Source organism: Xenopus laevis, chromosome 8S (genome assembly GCF_017654675.1).
Source record: "Xenopus laevis strain J_2021 chromosome 8S, Xenopus_laevis_v10.1, whole genome shotgun sequence".
Lineage (NCBI taxonomy): Eukaryota > Metazoa > Chordata > Amphibia > Anura > Pipidae > Xenopus > Xenopus laevis.
In genome coordinates this window covers 79905374-79923168 of record NC_054386.1, presented here as the reverse complement: position 1 = coordinate 79923168, position 17795 = coordinate 79905374, and the positions used below count along the sequence as shown (strand labels likewise).

Genomic DNA, 17795 nt, shown 5'->3' with positions numbered 1-17795 from the left:
TTCTACACCAGCAAACCCCCTGACCTCCTCAAGCCAGTCCACACACTCTGGGGGGTAAGCACAGGGGTGAGTAAGGGGTTTGCCTCAGGTGGCAGTAGATGCAAATGTGTCCCCGGCAATAATAATAACCCCTTAGCCACAAATTGCAGATGACATGCTGGGAGTTGCAGTAGACAATTTTACATTGGGAGGTTATAGTATGGTCACATAATTCGATACTGAAACTGAAAATTGTAGAAGGTATCAGACCACCACAGGAGTATTGTGTAACTAAAAGTTATGCTCGCTACCTTTGTGCCATTTGTATCTGCCTCTGCAAGAGGACAGGGCTCCACTGAAATAATGTCTTCAGCATCACTGATTTGCCATGATGCCTCTTTCTGTGCATCTGCATGCTGTTTAGAAGGAGAGCAGTTCTGACAAGAGGCAGCCCATGTGACGTGGTAGTTCTGGAGAACACAGCTTTGTCAACCCATAGACAGTGGAATACAGAGGACATGAATGAGCTCATGGGGATATCCCAATGGGTACCTACTACAAGTGTTTTTTCCTTCTGTAAGTTCAGATGAGCAAACTAACTCAATAGATGGTAATAAGAGTGCAAATTGAGAACATCACTCCTGGGTATTGGGCTGGGGGGCATGATTCCTTTTTTTTTTTTTTTTTTGCTCAAAGAGTTTTTATTGAAAAACAACCAAGCATACATATGACCGTACATCATGAAATAAACATTAGAAGTTTAGTTACTCATTGTTTGTGTCTTTATTAATGTGGGGTTTGTCCTGGGGTTTGATAGCCTAGTATGTTTTTATTACTAACTTAATCGCCACCCGGGGGGATGGGGTTTGTGTTATTGAGACTTCCAGTCCAGTGGTGCCAGATTTGTATACATTTATTTTGTCCTTTTTTTGTCCAGTGCTGCTCTTTCCATTACTGCTATATTAGCCATGGCTAAGTGCCATTCCTTAAATGACAGTGGAGAGCTATCCTTCCAGTGGAGGGTGATCAGTGTCCTGGCTGGGAACAATGCTTTTATGATGTATATTGTCCAGGGTAATGTCCAGGGTTATGTCCAGGTCTAACATCAAGAGACAAGCTCTGATTTTACAGGTGTTCCACCCTGGGATGATTTAGTCAACCATGCACATATGTCGTTCCAGTGCTAATGGAGTTTTGCACAGCTCCATAAAGTATGTACTAGAGTGGCTACCTTATTGTTGCATCTGAGGCATAGTGGGGAGTGTAGAGCTTTCATGGCATGGGGCCTCTGTGCGGTGTAATAAGCCCTATGTATCAGGCACAGTTGTAGTAATCAATGCCTTTGGTAAATGGAGACTATCAGAGGTTTGCTTAGGATCCAGTCCAATTGAGCATCTGTAATTACACCAACATCCCCCTACCATGCGGGGATGCATGATTCTCAATAGACTTCCAATGCTAACTATGCTAAGAAGATGGTAAACTGATGTCAACATAATGCAAACATTTAAGCTTATTTAAACATTTAAGCTTAAATTTTACAAGCTGGAATTTTTCTTTTGAGTGCTGACTTCACTTGCTTATTTTTTAAACTGTAGATTAATGGATTTAGAATGGGAACAGCAGCTGTGTTAAATAAAGAGAAAAGTTTATTAAAGTCTGCATAGTCCGTTGTCGATGGCCGCAGATATTGGCAAATGAGAGTCACATACAGAAGGATGACAACAGTAAGATGGGAGGAGCATGTGTAGAAGGCCTTACTTCTCCCATTTCTGGATTGCATCTGCAATATGGTGTAAATAATGAACATATATGAGATGAAGGTAAGTAAAAAGGGCAGAAAACTTAGAAGCAATGATCCTTCTATGAGCATTAGATGCTCCAAAGCTGTTGTGTCATTACAAGAGAGTTTTATAAGAGGCACCAAGTCACAAAAGAAATGGTTTATCACATTGGATCTATAGCAAGTATAGTTTGACAATAGCACAATATATGGTATAACTTCTAAAAATCCTAGTAGCCAACATAAAATGGCAAAGTTAGCACAAGTAGAACGGTTCATGATAGTTGGATAATGCAGTGGCCTACAGATGGCCACAAATCGATCATAACCCATAGCTGTTAATATCAACAGCTCAACACATTCCAAGCATGAAAAAATATATAGCTGGGCAAAACATGTGAGAAGAGAAATTGTGTGGTCCCCTGTTATAAATATAGCAAGCTGCTTATTTAAAGTGATGGTGGAACAGGACATGTCTAAAATGGACAAGTGAGCTAGGAAGAAATACATTGGAGTGTGTAACTGAGCATCCAAACATACCAGTATAAGAATTAACATGTTACCAACAAGTGTAAACAGATAGATAAACAGAACCAGAAGGAAGATTGGAACCTGGAGATATGCAAGGTCTGAAATTCCATTAATAAAAAAGTAAGTCGGTTTGGTCAGATTTTCCCACATCTTTGCCTTGCATTTTGACGATAAATATATAAAATCATTAAAGAGAAAGAATAACATGTTAGCATGTTTTCTCATTAAAGGATTTTACCCAAATGTTTAATGAAGCTAATTTTAAATAATCATTTTCATACAAAGAACTTCAGAAAATACCTTAAAGGAGAAGTCAACCTGTACAGGGAAAAAAGCCTCTCCCATCCCCTGTGTAGGCCGCCTCCCCCCCCGTCCTACCTGCCCCCCCCGGGCAAATGCCCCTAACTTGTTACTTTGTTACTTCGCCAATGAGGCAAGTTGAGGCTGTCGCCTCAGGCAGCAGTGCCCCACTAGGTACCAGGGGCAGCAAAAAATGCTGCTCCTGGTACTTTAAGAGCGAATTTCTGGGGGAGGGGGGGCAGCCACAACTGCTGCTGCCTCAGGCGGCAGAGGGGCCAGGATCGCCCCTGGCAGGGGCACATGGGCAGATTCGGGGAGGGGGAAGGCAGTTCGGGGAGATTGTCGCCCAGCGACAAATCTTCTCTTCTTCAGGGCGACTGATATCCTCATACTGCCTTCCCCCTGCCTTCCGCCTTTCGCGGCTCTTCGATTTCCAAAGTCGCCCAAAGTTTCCTCTCGAAGCAAGTTCCAGCGACTTCGGAAAACTTCGGAGGAAACTTAGGGCGACTTTGGAAAACAAATCGCTCCGAGTGCTATCCCACCAGCGATTTAGTTTCTGACCAGCGGGAGGCAGTTTGGGGAGATTAGTTGCCCCGAAGAAGAGGCGATTTATCGCAGAGTGACGTATCTCCCCGAATCTGAGCGTGTTTCTCTGCCCTTACACTGAGAATGTGAACTATTGATTACAGCTGTGGTCAGTACACATATTGTAAACACAAGACAAGATAATGGTCTCAAAGTAGTCTTTTTAGCTTTCTTCCTCCAAGCACACATGAGATAAAGATATCTGCAAATGTAGACATGAGACAGAACTGAGCTGCATGTGTTTTTGTTTATTTTAAGTACTCTTATTTAAAGGGATACTGTCATGGGGAAAAAAAAACATTTTCAAAATGAATCAGTAAATAGTGCTGATCCAGCAGAATTCTGCACTGAAATCCATTTCTCAAAAGACCAAACAGAGTTTTTTATATTCAATTTTGAAATCTGACATGGGGCTAGACATATTGTCAATTTCCCAGCTGCCCCAAGTCATGTGACTTGTGCTCTGATAAACTTCAATCACTCTTTACTGCTGTACTGCAAGTTGGAGTGCTATCACCCCTCCATTTTCCCCCCCAGCAGCCAAACAAAAGAACAATTGGATGGTAACCAGATAGCAGCTCCCTAACACAAGATAACAGCTGCCTGGTAGATCTAAGAACAACACTCAATAGCAAAAACCCATGTCCCACTGAGACACATTCAGTTACATTGAGAAGGAAAAACAGCAGCCTGCCAGAAAGCATTTATCTCCTAAAGTGCAGGCACAAGTCACATGACCAGGGGCAGCTGGGAAATTGACAAAATGTCTAGCCCCATGTCAGATTTCAAAATTGAATATAAAAAAATCTGTTTGCTCTTTTGAGAAATGGATTTCAATGCAGAATTCTGCTGGAGCAGCACTATTAACTGATGTGTTTTGAAAAAAACATGTTTTCCCATGACAGGATCCCTTTAAGTGTTTACTGATTTCTTTATGTCATAGCTCATAGATACCTTTAATCAAAGGGTGTTTAGCACCTGAACACCTGGAATCGCAACTCCACCATTTCATGTATTATGAATATTAATAGGCTTTGTTATTATTGCTGGGAATATAAATATCCTAAATACACTATATGGCAAAAATATCCAGACACTTGACTGTCCAACATCCCTAATTCCCAAACCAAGGGTATTAAAGAAGATCTAAACATAAAAAAATAAATATTTAAATTAACTTTCTCAGGGTGCTTTTATGTTCACTTATGCAACTTAAATTGATTTTTTTATTTTTGGCAGGTTCTTAGACAATTTCACTGCTGTTTGCTCATCTGAGAGTCAGCAATCCATGGAATAGGTACATCCAGGAAATAGAAAGTATGTAAACAATTAGGCTATGCACACACATGCTGTTGTCAGCGGCTGATCAGTGGCTGTTGTCAGCCTGAGTAATTTTGCAGGATGAGAAAAGCAGTGCCCCTGCTCCATTGATTTGAATCTGATCAGCCTGTCTGCAGTCACATACAAGCTAAGATCTGCCCAATTAAGCAGGCTGAAAACAGCCGCTGACAACAGAAACTCTGGGCATTCCAATAAGCTGTTGAGTTGAAAGTCTGTCTGGGAGAATAAACCTAACAAAAAATGGCTTATCTTAGAAAAACACATAAATAGAAAATAATTATTATTCTCAGAGAATTACTTAATTCATTTTAAGGGTGCAGTTTCCTTTAAATATGTAGTTGGTCACCCCTTTGTTGTTGTAACAGTCTCTAGCCTTCTGGGATAGTTTTCCATTACAATTTAAATATTGTTGGTGGAATTTGCTTACAAGCAGTGACAAGACACTGATGTTGAGGATCAGGCCTGGCTCACAGTCAGCATTCAGCACTCCAATTTATCCCACAATAATTCATTTGGGTTGAGGTCAGGGGTCTGTAAAAGCCAGTCAAGTTCTTCCATTTCAATTTCAGCCCAGACCTTGCTTTGTGCGTGGAGGCATTATTGTGCAGAAAAAGTAAATAGTCTTCCCAGAATTTCATGAATCTTATTGTCTAAAGGTTTGCTTTTAATAGAACCATATGATATATAAGATTTAACCGAATGCCTAACATTCGGTTAAATCATATATATATCAAACATCTTCTATTAAACTAGAACTTATAAAGATTATAAATAGATTATGGTAACTGTAGTGAAAGTGCAGGGGAAAAAACATGGAAATATGACAAATGCCTTATACTGTTTATTTGCAGCGAAAATTTGCTGGCGTCAATTTTTTTTACCCCGGCGACAGTTCTAATGCCGTCGACAATTAAACAGACGCCCATTGACTTTAATGTGCATCAAAAGTCGCTGGCGTCAAAATTGTCGCCGGCGTCAAAATTCGAGTTCAGCTAATTTTTCGGGACAAATTCGCCCATCATTAATTGTAAGGAAACCTACAATATACATGCAGAGACTGCAGATTACCTGTGTAACTATCACTGTACAGAACCGCCACATTACTAGCTCACAGACTCAATATGTGTCTTACCTGACAGCTTTAGCGTGTGCTGCTATTTATTCCATTCAGATATAATATTCTAGTTGTCCTCCTGGGAGATAATCGCATGAGGATAAATTAGCAGTCCAATTACAATAACCAATTAAATTAATAACTAAAGGTAAAACAACAGAACAGTCTACCTGGGACCCCAGTGACCCAATCATTGGGCAAAATGCCAAACAAATGGATTTCTGAATGTATTGATCATTTTGGACAAGTAGGGATGCAAAGCTTTTGCCTTGCTCACCAATAGTTAAAAATCACTGTTGAACCACTTTCTATTAATCTATTAAAGTGTTTTATACTAATTACACAGGAAAACTGCAGTTATAACATGTTTTACATTGAAAAGGTCACAGTGCATTTTCATCGAGTCAGGTGTTAATCTTTCAATGTACATGACTGGAAGTGTGAATTGTTGTGAAGCAGGTCCAGACTGAGAATTAAAATGCCCTGGCATTTCAGGTATTTAGAGGCCCACTCAGCCCACACAGAGGCCCAAACAGCCCCCACCAGCCCACTAAATACTGACTTTCTATGGGACCTTATAGCAGCCCCTCTGGCATTTGCCAGAACCCACAGATTGCCAGTCCGGGCCTGTTGTGAAGCCATTTTATTAATTATTAACTGCGAAAGTTCTCGGAGAATTACACCAATTCATATTAAAAGTGCAGTTTCTTTTTGATATGTAGTTGGTCACCCCTTTGTTGTCGTAACAGCCTCTAATCCTCTGGGATAGTTTTCCATTACAATTTAAATATTGTTGGTGGAATTTGCTTACAAGCAGGGACAAGACACTGATGTTGAGGATCAGCATTCATCACTCCAATTCATTCCACAATAATTCATTTGGGTCTGGAGGCATTATTGTGCGGAAAAAGTAAATAGTCCTCCCGAAAACTTTTGCCACAGCGTGGTAAGCACAGAATTTCATGAATCTTATTGTCTTAAAGTTTGCTTTTAATAGAACCAGTATCCCTAGCCCAAACCATATAAAAAAAAAAAACTAAACTAAAATAAAAGCCGGCACTATGCATTCAGGCAGGTAATGACCTCTTAAAATATGCCAAACCAATAATGATTTGATCGGACTGCCAGTGAAATGTCATCTATCACTCCAGACGATGCATATCCACTGGTCTAGAGTCCAAGTGATACCACTTCAGCCAATGTTTACCATACTACATGATGATGGTATGTTTGTTGCATCTTATAACCTATAAAACGTGTTGCTCTCTATAAATACTTCTTGTGTTTACACTGCTTACATAGACAGTTTAAACTGTGTTCCACCTGAAGGCACTTCATTTTGGATGGAGTTAACTGAATATTATGGCTAAAAATGTGTCTGGATACTTTGGCCATAAGTGTATCATAATTAAAATGACTAGAGGAGAGTGTTGGTGGTTGTAGTTATTAATCACAGTCTGCCTAACATTCGGTTAAATCATATATATATATATATATGTATATATATATATATATATATATCAAACATCTTCTATTAAACTAGAACTTATAAAGATTATAAAGAGATCATGGTAACTGTAGTGAAAGTGCAGGGAAAAAAACATGGAAATATGACAAATGCCTTATACTGTATATGCTGCAAGAACACAATCTTCTGCACTCGAACAGATTTCAGCCTGCGTGAACCTTTAGATGACTGGTGGATAATCTACTTCGAAACGATTAGTGCTGCTCCAAGTTCTGACCAGGAAAGCACTATGTAGGGTTAATTCATGTGTTTGTTTCTCACTAAGGATAACCTTACTGCTTATTTGCCCTTCAGAACTCAGAAGAGGGATGATTGTTTTGAAGTGGAACAGCCACCCACCATCTAAAGATTTGTATAGGCTGTAATCTGTACAAGTGGGGAAGAGGGACCAGAAGTGCAGAAGATTGTGTTTTTTATAAGAACGCTACCGTTTTTTTTTAAATGAAAGTATATTGGAAATATGATTCTTTCCAGCAGTGGGATTTTATCTTTTTACTTTACATCCCCTTAAGGTATCTGATTATCTGTTGGTACATTGTAAGGAAACCCTCCTGTATATATTGAGAGACTGCAGATTACCTGTGCAAATATCACTGTACAGAACAGCCACATTACTAGCTCACAGACTCAATATGTGTCTTACCTGACAGCTGCAGTGTGTGCCGCTCTTTATTCCATTCAGATATAATATTCTAGTTGTCCTCCTGGGAGATAATCACATGAGGATAAATTAGCAATAAGCAATTAAGTTAATAACTAAAGGTAAAACAACAGAACAGTTTACTAGGGACCCCAGTGACCCAATCATTGGGCAAAATGCCAAACAAATGGATTTCTGAATTCATTGACCATTTTGGACTAGTAGGGATGCAAAGCTTTTGCCTTGCTCACCGATAGTTAAAAATCACTGCTGAATCACATTCTATTAATCTATTAAAGTGTTTTATACTGATTACATGGGAAAACTGCAGATTTAACGTATCATGTTTTACATTGAAAAGGTCACAGTGCATTTTCATTGAGTCAGGTGTTAATCTTTCAATGTACATGACTGGAAGTGTAATTGTTGTGAAGCCACCGGGGTAAGGATGTCAACACGTCATTGTACATTGCGTTGACGACAAGCGGTGTTGCAGGCCCCCTCCTCTGTTCAGGGATGGTTTCTCCATTTTGGCATAAATGGCCCCAATGAAAATCATGGTACCATTGTGACTGGATCACTTTCACACATCTGTGAGTTTCAGCCAACACCTTACTGAAGTTCAATGGATATTGGATGGAGATTGGATATCTGTGACTTTACTACCCTCAAGGGTTTAAATGCTGTGTAATTCCCTACCACTTCAGTTGAACTGAAGAAGCCACTCGGATGAGTGTTGAAACGTTTTCAAGAAGAACTCTTAGGGGCACATTTACTAAGCTCGAGTGAAGGATTCGAATGAAAAAAACTTTGAATTCGACCATCGAATTGGCTACTTCGGCCTTCGACTACGACTTTGAATCGAACGATTACAACTAAAAATCGTTCGACTATTCGACCATTCGATAGTCGAAGTACTGTATCTTTAAAAAAAACTTTGACTACCTACTTCGCCACCTAAAACCTACCGAGCACCAATGTTAGCCTATGGGGAAGGTCCCCATAAGCTTTCTAAGCTTTTTTTGATCGAAGGAAAATCCTTCGATCGATGGTTTGAATTCCTTCGATCATTTGCGGTAAATCCTTCAACTTCGATATTCGAAGTCGAAGGATTTTATTTCGAGGGTTGAATATCGATGGTTAATTAACCCTCGATATTCGACCAATATTAAATGTGTCCCTAAATGTCCAGTTGACTTTGACTTAATTTATGGTAAGTTGAACACAAAATACCTTAAAGCAATACTGACACTAATTAGTCCCCACTGCAATATAGGTTCCTAATGAAGGAGTTTATTTTTAAGGGTGCTGTATTATTAGGGCTACAGCAGTTCAAAAATACCATATCGCTGAAAACGGGAATCTGCAAACATTATGTTCAGTCAAAGACAGAAAGCAATCTAAAGCTAGTTGGAATAGTATACAAATAATAGTTAAAGAAAGCCCAGAAGATTTTTAGGGCATATTATATTTATCCTTTAACCAGATGAAGACTTTTCAAAGAAGGCTAGACATAGACTAGAGCAAATGCCTGGATATTACATTTCTTTATCTGTAGTTTTGTGTTACATAAAAATATACCCTTCAAAAATATATATGTAATTTTTAATATAATATATACTGTATGTTCTCATTACTTTATTTTCTAACGGGCAGATTTATCAAGGGTCGAAGTGAATTAGAGGGAATTTTCGAAGTAAACAAATCTGAAATTTGAAGTAATTTTTTGGATACTTCGACCATCGAATAGGATACTACGCCTTTGAATTTACTTCGACTTCCATTCGAAGTAAAAACCGTTCGAATATTCGACCATTCGATAATCGAAGTACTGTCTCTTTAAAAAAACTTCGACTTCAATACTTCGCCAAATTAAACCTGCCGAAGTGCTATGTTAGCCTATGGGGACCTTCTACAAGCATTTTCTAAGTCTTCACACATCGAAGTAAAAACATTTCGATCGTACTCTAAAATCGTTCGAAACTTCGTTCGACTTCGATATTCAAAGTGGAAGTATTTCAATTTGATGGTCGAATTTCGAAGTATTTTTTACTTCGAAATTTGACCCTTGATAAATCTGCCCCTAATAGTTGGTAGGTTACTGCATGCAAGTAGAAGTGATCCTTTATTGATTAAAAAAAATTGCATGATTTTTAATAAAGAATAAACATATTTTCCAGTAGTTATAGTTAAATTAAAGAAGTTACAATATAAAAAAATTCCTTGGAACTATGGTTTCACATCTGAATATATTTTTTAACAGAAACCGATTCATTCATGCAGTTAAAACTAGATTTTTAAAATCTATTTGGTGTCAATATATGCTAAAAAAAAATTCCACATATGCAACAAAAATCAAACAAATATCTTTTCATGTGAATCACGTTTAATATAACATGAATAAAGAGGCAAAAGAAAATCTTAGCTATAGAAACACATAACATATTGCATTAAATTGTATATTCGATCAATTAACAAGAAATTGGTGTTTTAAAGGAATTAAAATGTAAATGATACCATCTATGTTTATGTTTACTAGTAAATACAATACTCATTAAGCATAGTACATTGGACACACGAGAAAAGGGTCTATAATGCCAAAAACATGGTGTATGGGTATGAATACAGTACAAATTAACAGTAGTACTGCTTTTGTCCTCTCCCTATCATTGGTACAATTACTTAATTCCTCTTAATCGGATTGGATGATAATAAAAAGCTTCTTTAAGACAAAGACACACGTGAAGATTCGGGGAGATTTAGTCGCCTGGCGACAAATCGACTCTTCTTTGGGTGACTGCCTCCCCACCAGCTAGAATCTAAATCGCTGACGGGATGGCACTCGGAGCTCTTCGGCGATTTAGATTCTAGTCAGCAGGAAGGCAGTTCGGGAGATTAGTCGCCCGAAAAAGAGGCAATTTGTCACCAGGCGACTAATCTCCCCGAATCTTCAGGTGTGTCTCTGCCCTTAGACCGGCAATATTTACCTGCATGCACTTTTCAGCAACATGTGCAAAATAAATAGGATTTGAATGCTGCCTGTTCTTTTTATTGAAACTGGGATGGGTAAATTACAGCATAATTAACTTCCTTCTCAGAAGAAGGTGGAAAATGTTATTATTCATAATATTTAGTGCAATACATATAAAAAACAAGTAAAGGGTGTTCAACACATGCGCTATTTATCTAAATATCGACTTTAAGCCTTAAAGTGGGGCCAATTTTTGATGAGATTGTAAAAGCTTGTTCCTGGGCATTCTGTAGATGACACATCACGATGTCCCTTAAGAGTGTAATCTGTGTTTATGACATTTTTAGCTACTGCACAGTTTATCAGATTTTTAGCTGCTTGCTGAGCCACAGAGTTTGGAACACGATCTGTTGAAAAAATAAATGTTTAGGTAAAACAGGTTTCAACCTTTAAAGAAAACAGCCTACAAGCGAACAAAGAAATGAAGTAGCTAAAATATTGGTTTTATGGATTTGTATCTACTGAAATAATTAACTAATTAAAGGAGAACTAAACCCTAAAAATGAATATGGCTAAAAATGGCATAATTTAGTTTCAGCTTCTCAATAGCAGCAATGATCCAGGACTTCAAACAGGGAGTCACCATCTTACAAAGTGTCTGTGACACTCACATGCTCAGTGGGCTCTGAGTAGCGGTTGAGAAGCTAAGCTTAGGGGTCATCGCAAATTATCAAGCAGAAAATAAGGTTTTCCTGTAATATAATCTGATGCTACAAGGCTGATTATTAAATTCTGATGCTAGTTGCACTGGTTTCTGTGCTGCCATGTAGTAATTATTTGTATTAATTACTAATCAGCCTTAGATTACAAATCTATATGCAGTGAATCAGCAGAAAAGAAGATGGGGAGCTACTGGGGCATCTTTGGAGACACAGATCTTTCCTATTAAAGGGCTGTGGCTGGTAAAGAAGCCCAAAACATAATGTACAACATTTCTTCTTTAGTTAAGCTTTAGTTCTCATTTAAAGGAGAACTAAACCCTAAAAATGAATAGGGCTAAAAATGCCATGTTTTATATACTGAACGTATTGCACCAGACTAAAGTTTCAGATTCTCAATAGCAGCAATGATCCAGGACTTCAAACTTGTCACAGGGGGTCACCATCTTGGAAAGTGTCTGTGACATTCACATGCTCAGTGGGCTCTGAGCAGCTGTTGAGAAGCTAAGCTTAGGGGTCGTTACAAATTATCAAGCAGAAAATGAGGTTAGTCTGTAATAAAATCTGATGCTATGGGGCGGAACATTAAATGCTGATGCTAGTTGCACTGGTTTCTGTGCTGTCATTTAGTAATTATCTGTATTAATTACTAATCAGCCTTAAACTGTAACAGTTATATTCTATGTGTACTGTATATTTTGAGTCAGTCCCTAAGCTCACTAACTGAGAGCAGCACAGAGCTTATCTTCCCTGATAAAGGGCTGTGGTTGCCTTAGGCTGGTAAAGAAGCCCAAAACATAATGTACAATATTTCTAGCCTACTTCTTTTGTTTAACTTTCCTTGTCCTTTAAGTCTCTTCATGATCTCATGTTATTTGTTATAAATAGATTAAGACAGTAGCAACATCTGAACACTCCTATTTATAGATCTCCTCCCATAGGATATAGTCATGGGAATGTTGCTCATTAAAATTACAATTCTCCCTTAGCAATCTAGTGTGTTAGTGATTTGAATTGTATTATTTATAATTATATATATATATATATACTTACTGGTGAAGGTTCCCATGAAACTGATGCCAATAGAATTGGAGTTGTAGTTTTTGGCATGTGCTCCAACAGTCTGCCAACCTCGACCCTCATAAATCTGTCCATCCTCTCCTATCAGGAAGCTGAAGTAGATAAACAGTTTATGTAGGTTAATCCTCAGTCTCCTATTTTCATCATTTAAGCTATCCATATACATTGTCATACAGAAAAAGGGAACAAGCACAGCCAGCTATAGTAATATTCCGTTCCACTTTTAAAAGTTATATTCTCTATTGAAAACACAATGTCTAAATGAAAGATTATTATGGAGCAATCATTATTCTTGAGCTACAACTGCTGAAAGGGCAACATGTTAGAAAAAATAGATATTAATATAATTCTCTGGCAAAGCTTACAGTGATTCTGTTGGGCTGTGCCATATTAGGGCACGGTGTCCTAAGAACCGATATACTGGGTATTATCTATTAAAAGTAAAGTATTCTCCCATGTCTTGATGGTGCACAGTGTGAAAATTAAGATATGAGTAGTAATTTCATGTGTATGGAGATATAGTAGATATAGTATGTGGCACTCCTTAGGGATAACATAATTGCTCAAATATAAATTGTATAATTTATGCACATATGTTAAAAAATTGTGGAATTAAAATCACTTAATATTAAATTTATAGTCAGCAAGATAATAATAGTTCTGTATAATAAATTATATTTCCAACAACAGATGAAGTACTTCACCTAATATTTGTTGCAAATATACAGTAGGGTGTGACAACAGCTGGATGCATTGGTTTCTCAACAATTTACTATTATTTAATGGTGAAGTTAAAGATTCAACACCATCTCCTTTAATTCTGTTTCTAGGTTGCAAAGTTGTAGAGAAAATGGCTATGGTTTTGAGAAGCCTGACAAATAAAGGTATTGTGTAAGTGAATTGGAATTTTATAGATGTTCTTCTGTATGTCCACATGAATCATGAAGTATAGCTTTGAAGGATAACTTGATATTACTGAGCAAGAAATGGTGTGAGAGCACCCGGCACTGTGTATAAAGATTATGGGGCAGATTTATCAAGGGTCGAAGTGAATTCGAGGGAATTCTCAAAGTATTCGAAGTAAAAATCGTTCGACTATTCGACCATTCGTTAATCGAAGTACTGTCTCTTTAAAAAAAACTTAGACTTCAATACTTCGCCAACTTAAACCTACCAAAGTGCTATGTTAGCCTATGGGGACCTTCCAGAGCAATTTTCTACGTTTTTGTATTAGAAGGAAAAATCGTACGATTGTACGATAAAATCATTCAAAACGTATAACTCAAAGTATGATCGTACGATCGTACTACGATTGTAATACGATCGTACGATGAATAAAATCCTCCGACTTCGAATGTCGGAGGATTCTATTCGATGGTCGAATTTCGAAGAATTTTCCACTTTGAAATTCGACCCTTGATAAATCTGCCCCTATGTGTTAGATAATATTATGACTGAACAATATTGGTTTTAATTATTATAATTTATTAGGCGTCAACATCTTCACATAAAAAACATTTTTTTGTTGGATGCACAGACACTCTATGAAGATTAAAAGGAATCAATAATAATAGTTTTCATCTTAAACTGGATAAATGGTGTAGTTGATTACTATACATAAAATGTGTGGGACTGGTGACTATGATTATACAGGGAAGGGATCCCTCATCCAGAAATCTCCATATTACAAGATGCCCATTTTAGGCAAATACTTCTAATTTTTAAATGATTTCTTCTTTTTTTTCTGTAATAATAAAATAGTACCTGTGCAAAGACAGTTTTAAAACGAAACCCCCCCCCCCCCCATTGGCAAAATCTCCTGCAGGCGGCATGCTGCCCCGGGCCTTTGTAGCCTGTCTATAAATCCGAATGCATGAATCATATTGGTTGGGGAATTGGCCCTATAAGGTTTAATTTAGGTTTAAATGATTGTAAGTAGCATTATGGTATAGTGATCCAAATTATGGAAATATCTGTTATTTGGAAAACCCCAGGTCCCAAGCTTTCCAAGTAAAAAATCCCATATCCCCCATATATATCATACTTTGGTTCTAAAGGGTCTGAGTGTAATATTATGACATACAGAAAGAAATGACATAAAGTCATTCAGGGATCCAGGAGAATAAAGAAAGTGACGATAAACATCATAGTGATGTTACTGGAGCCAAAAAATCTTATTTGATTGGCTATATACTTGTATTTTTTAAACCACATACATTATACCGTTACCTGCAAAAGTATTTGCCCTGCATTCAGTTAGGGTGTACCCCTAAACTCCTTCCCATTATCTTACTTGTATCCGATGTCACACCAGCCATTTGTTTTCATGTGAAAGTTCTGGATGCTCCTGGCCTGGGCTTTACATGCAGATTCTGTAGTGCAGGAGGCACCAGCTGTATGATGGATAATAACATATTTCAGAGCTCTAGGTAACCTGGCTTGACATTTAGAAGGAGATGCTCCCCAGCTAGCTCTAGAGATGATTTTAGGGCATCCTGAAAGAAAGCAAATCAATATTGTGACAATAGCCTTGCACATGTTTCCATTAAAGAGAAGCACTAAAATGGTCCTGTCTGTATGTGATCCAGTTCTGTCTAAAATAACACTATGTAAAGTGGGCAGGCCTGATTTCCTAATATAAATTTAAATATAGTGCAGCAATCATACCCAACAATGTACTTCTATTCAGGCAATAACAATAATACACAGTATATATATATATATATATATATATATATATATATATATATATATATATATATATATATAAATATATATATTCTCTACAATAAAGCACACACACAGGATCCAGGGGATGTTCTGCTGTGGGCTGGACATCTCAACAAAGTGCACAAGCTTCATTGCTGTGGTTGATTGTGTTTCTTTCCCCCTCCACATCAAAAATGGGTAAATCTGCCTCCCAGAGCATTTCCCCAAACTGTAAAACTGTCATAAGCAGGACAAATGCATAATCTTAAATTCATAAATTTATTATTAGGCTGACTTTACATAATATAATTTATATGATATGTGTCATATATGGACTAATAGGAAAGAAAGTTAACATAGATAGAAAGGAAGAGATGGCAAAAACTGTCATTTGAAATTAATATTTGGGCTGCACATCTGCCTTTTTCTGGGATTGAAAAAGAAGTAGTGTCTCCATGGGGGAACCTAAAAGATAAGTTAAGGTTGAATTAGGGGCTATAACTTTAGAGCAGTGATCCCCAACCAGTAGCTCGTGAGCGACATGTTGCTTGGATGTCGCTCTCAGGGTCCTCAAGGCAGGTGCTTATTTTTTAATTACAGGCTTGGAGGTAAGTCTTAAATGCATAAAAATGAAGTATAGTGCCAAGTAGAGCCTCCCGTAGGCTGCCACTTCACTTAGGGGCTACCAAATAGCCAAGCACAGTCCTTATTTGGCATCCCAAGGGACTTTTTCATGCTTGTGTTGCTCCCCAACTCTTTTTATATTTGAATGTGGCTCACGCGTAAAAAAAAGTTTGGGGACCCCTGCTTTAGAGTAACAGGGCTGCAGTATGCTAGAGACAACACCGAAGCCCTAGATTCAAATTTAATGAAACATATGTTTAGAACTGTACTTCCTCTTTAAAGGATATGAAAAAGTTAAAAAAAACTGAATGTAAAATTGCCCTGGGTGATTATTTAACCACTATTGCAATTTCCAATTTATTCCAGTTTCAGAGCTATTCAAGCTTATATTAGCTAGCAATATAATAAAATTTCTATCAACAGTGCTACCTACTGGTCAGTTCCTGTAACAGTACAGTAAGATAGATATACCTTCAAAAGGAAAATAGAAAAGTGTTCTGATGTTTCTTTGCACAAGAAGAAGATCAGGACACTTGTTTCTGAAGCTAGGTGGCACTGTTGTTACAAAACTTTTTTTTAGGTTTACTTATCCTTTACTTATCCAAATAAGCATTCCACAATTATTCATATAACCCCCTTTTAGGGTCAGGCCACACAAGCAGATTCGGGGAGATTAGTCGCCCCAGTGACAAATCGCCTCTTTTTCGGGGCGACAATCTCCCCAAACTGTCTTCCCTCTGCCCTCCGCCGGCTAAAATGAAAATCGCCTGCGGCAATTCACAGGCAGCGCTTCGTTTTCCAAAGTCGCAAGAGGAAACTTAGGGCGACTTCGGAAAATGAAGCGCCGCGGGAGATTTTCATTTTAGCCGGCGGAGGGCAGGGGACTGACCATAAAGGGTTTGTTCACCTTGCAAACTCTTTTTGCAATTGAGTTGTTCTCAGATTGTTCACCATTAACAAAAACCTTTTAAAATTGCTTTCCATCTTTTATTTTTTACAGTTTTCCCAAAATTGAAGGCTTTCGGTCTGGCAGCTCAGTGATCCAGGCCAGGCACATCCTGAACTTTTACATTTGCTACATTTAATTGATACATTTCTCAGCAATATCTTTGGAATATTAGCAACTATTGTATTCATTTTAACAGCTGCTTTAATGAAACTCAGGGATTCTGCACATCAGGGACAAATATAACAAATGTATCAACTAAATGTATCAATTTAGAACAGTTTACCGGGTCGGTGACCCCCCCCCCGCTGCTTTCGAAAGTGAAAAATGAAACTTTAAACTTCAATATTAGAAAAGACTCACGTTTACCTACCTTGTGCAAGGACACAGAAGACTGTCAAAAAGATGAAAAAACGCATCATAGTGATTCAAGAGAAGAGGATCACATACACCTAGGGGGATTACAAAATAAAAAGTTCTGAATTACAAAATAAGTATGTTTGTAGCTAAACCAAAGATATATGATAAAGCTTATTTCAGTATACAGTGTCCATGCATGGTTATTCTGCAAGTGCAATCTGTATGTGAATACAATCTGTTCCTACAAAAAAGCAATGTACTCCTGCCTGGAAATGAATCACCCACCTCTGTTGCAGCAAATGCTTTTGAGAAGTACTGTACCTCTTTCTGTTCCTTTTATAGTGTGCCTGGGCGGAGAATAAATGCTGTGGTACGTGGACAAAGTTGTTAACTATCACACCACAATTTAGGTTTATTCATAATTATGTTCTTCCTTTATTTTGTTCCTTAAATAACCACACTTAGTACAAGATTACTTCCCAATCTAATCTTTAATTCTCAGAATGTCAAAAGGCAACTATGTAAATCACCACTTCTGTATTTTATGTGCTTTGTTCTCTGGGCACAAAGTTTAACATTGTACAT

General features: G+C 37.8%; 2 protein-coding genes across 2 annotated transcripts; both read right to left on the bottom strand.

The window, feature by feature from the left end:
- Window positions 1-1510: 1510 nt before the first annotated feature.
- On the bottom strand, window positions 1511-2630 carry LOC108700562 (olfactory receptor 2AP1). The gene has a single exon (XM_018233757.2). It carries the CDS (start codon window positions 2516-2518, stop codon window positions 1511-1513), a length of 1008 nt encoding a protein of 335 aa, XP_018089246.2. The 5' UTR covers window positions 2519-2630.
- A 7539-nt stretch (window positions 2631-10169) lies between these two features.
- Window positions 10170-17519, bottom strand: LOC108700665 (peptidoglycan recognition protein 1). Its single transcript, XM_018233840.2, has 5 exons — window positions 17496-17519; window positions 17224-17302; window positions 14865-15066; window positions 12545-12663; window positions 10170-11179 (listed from the first exon to the last, which is right to left on the bottom strand). Exons 2-5 carry the CDS (start codon window positions 17270-17272, stop codon window positions 11001-11003), a joined length of 549 nt encoding a protein of 182 aa, XP_018089329.1. The 5' UTR covers window positions 17273-17302; window positions 17496-17519; the 3' UTR covers window positions 10170-11000.
- Window positions 17520-17795: the final 276 nt, after the last annotated feature.

Coding starts and splice junctions, on each gene's coding strand:
- LOC108700562 (XM_018233757.2), bottom strand. CDS start 2,518: ATGAGAAAACATGCTAACATGTTATTCTTTCTCTTTAATGATTTTATA.
- LOC108700665 (XM_018233840.2), bottom strand. CDS start 17,272: ATGATGCGTTTTTTCATCTTTTTGACAGTCTTCTGTGTCCTTGCACAA. Junction 15,067..17,223: donor CTTCTGTGTCCTTGCACAAG/GTAGGTAAACGT, acceptor GCTTTCTTTCAG/GATGCCCTAAAATCATCTCT. Junction 11,180..12,544: donor TTTCATGGGAACCTTCACCA/GTAAGTATATAT, acceptor TTTTTTCAACAG/ATCGTGTTCCAAACTCTGTG.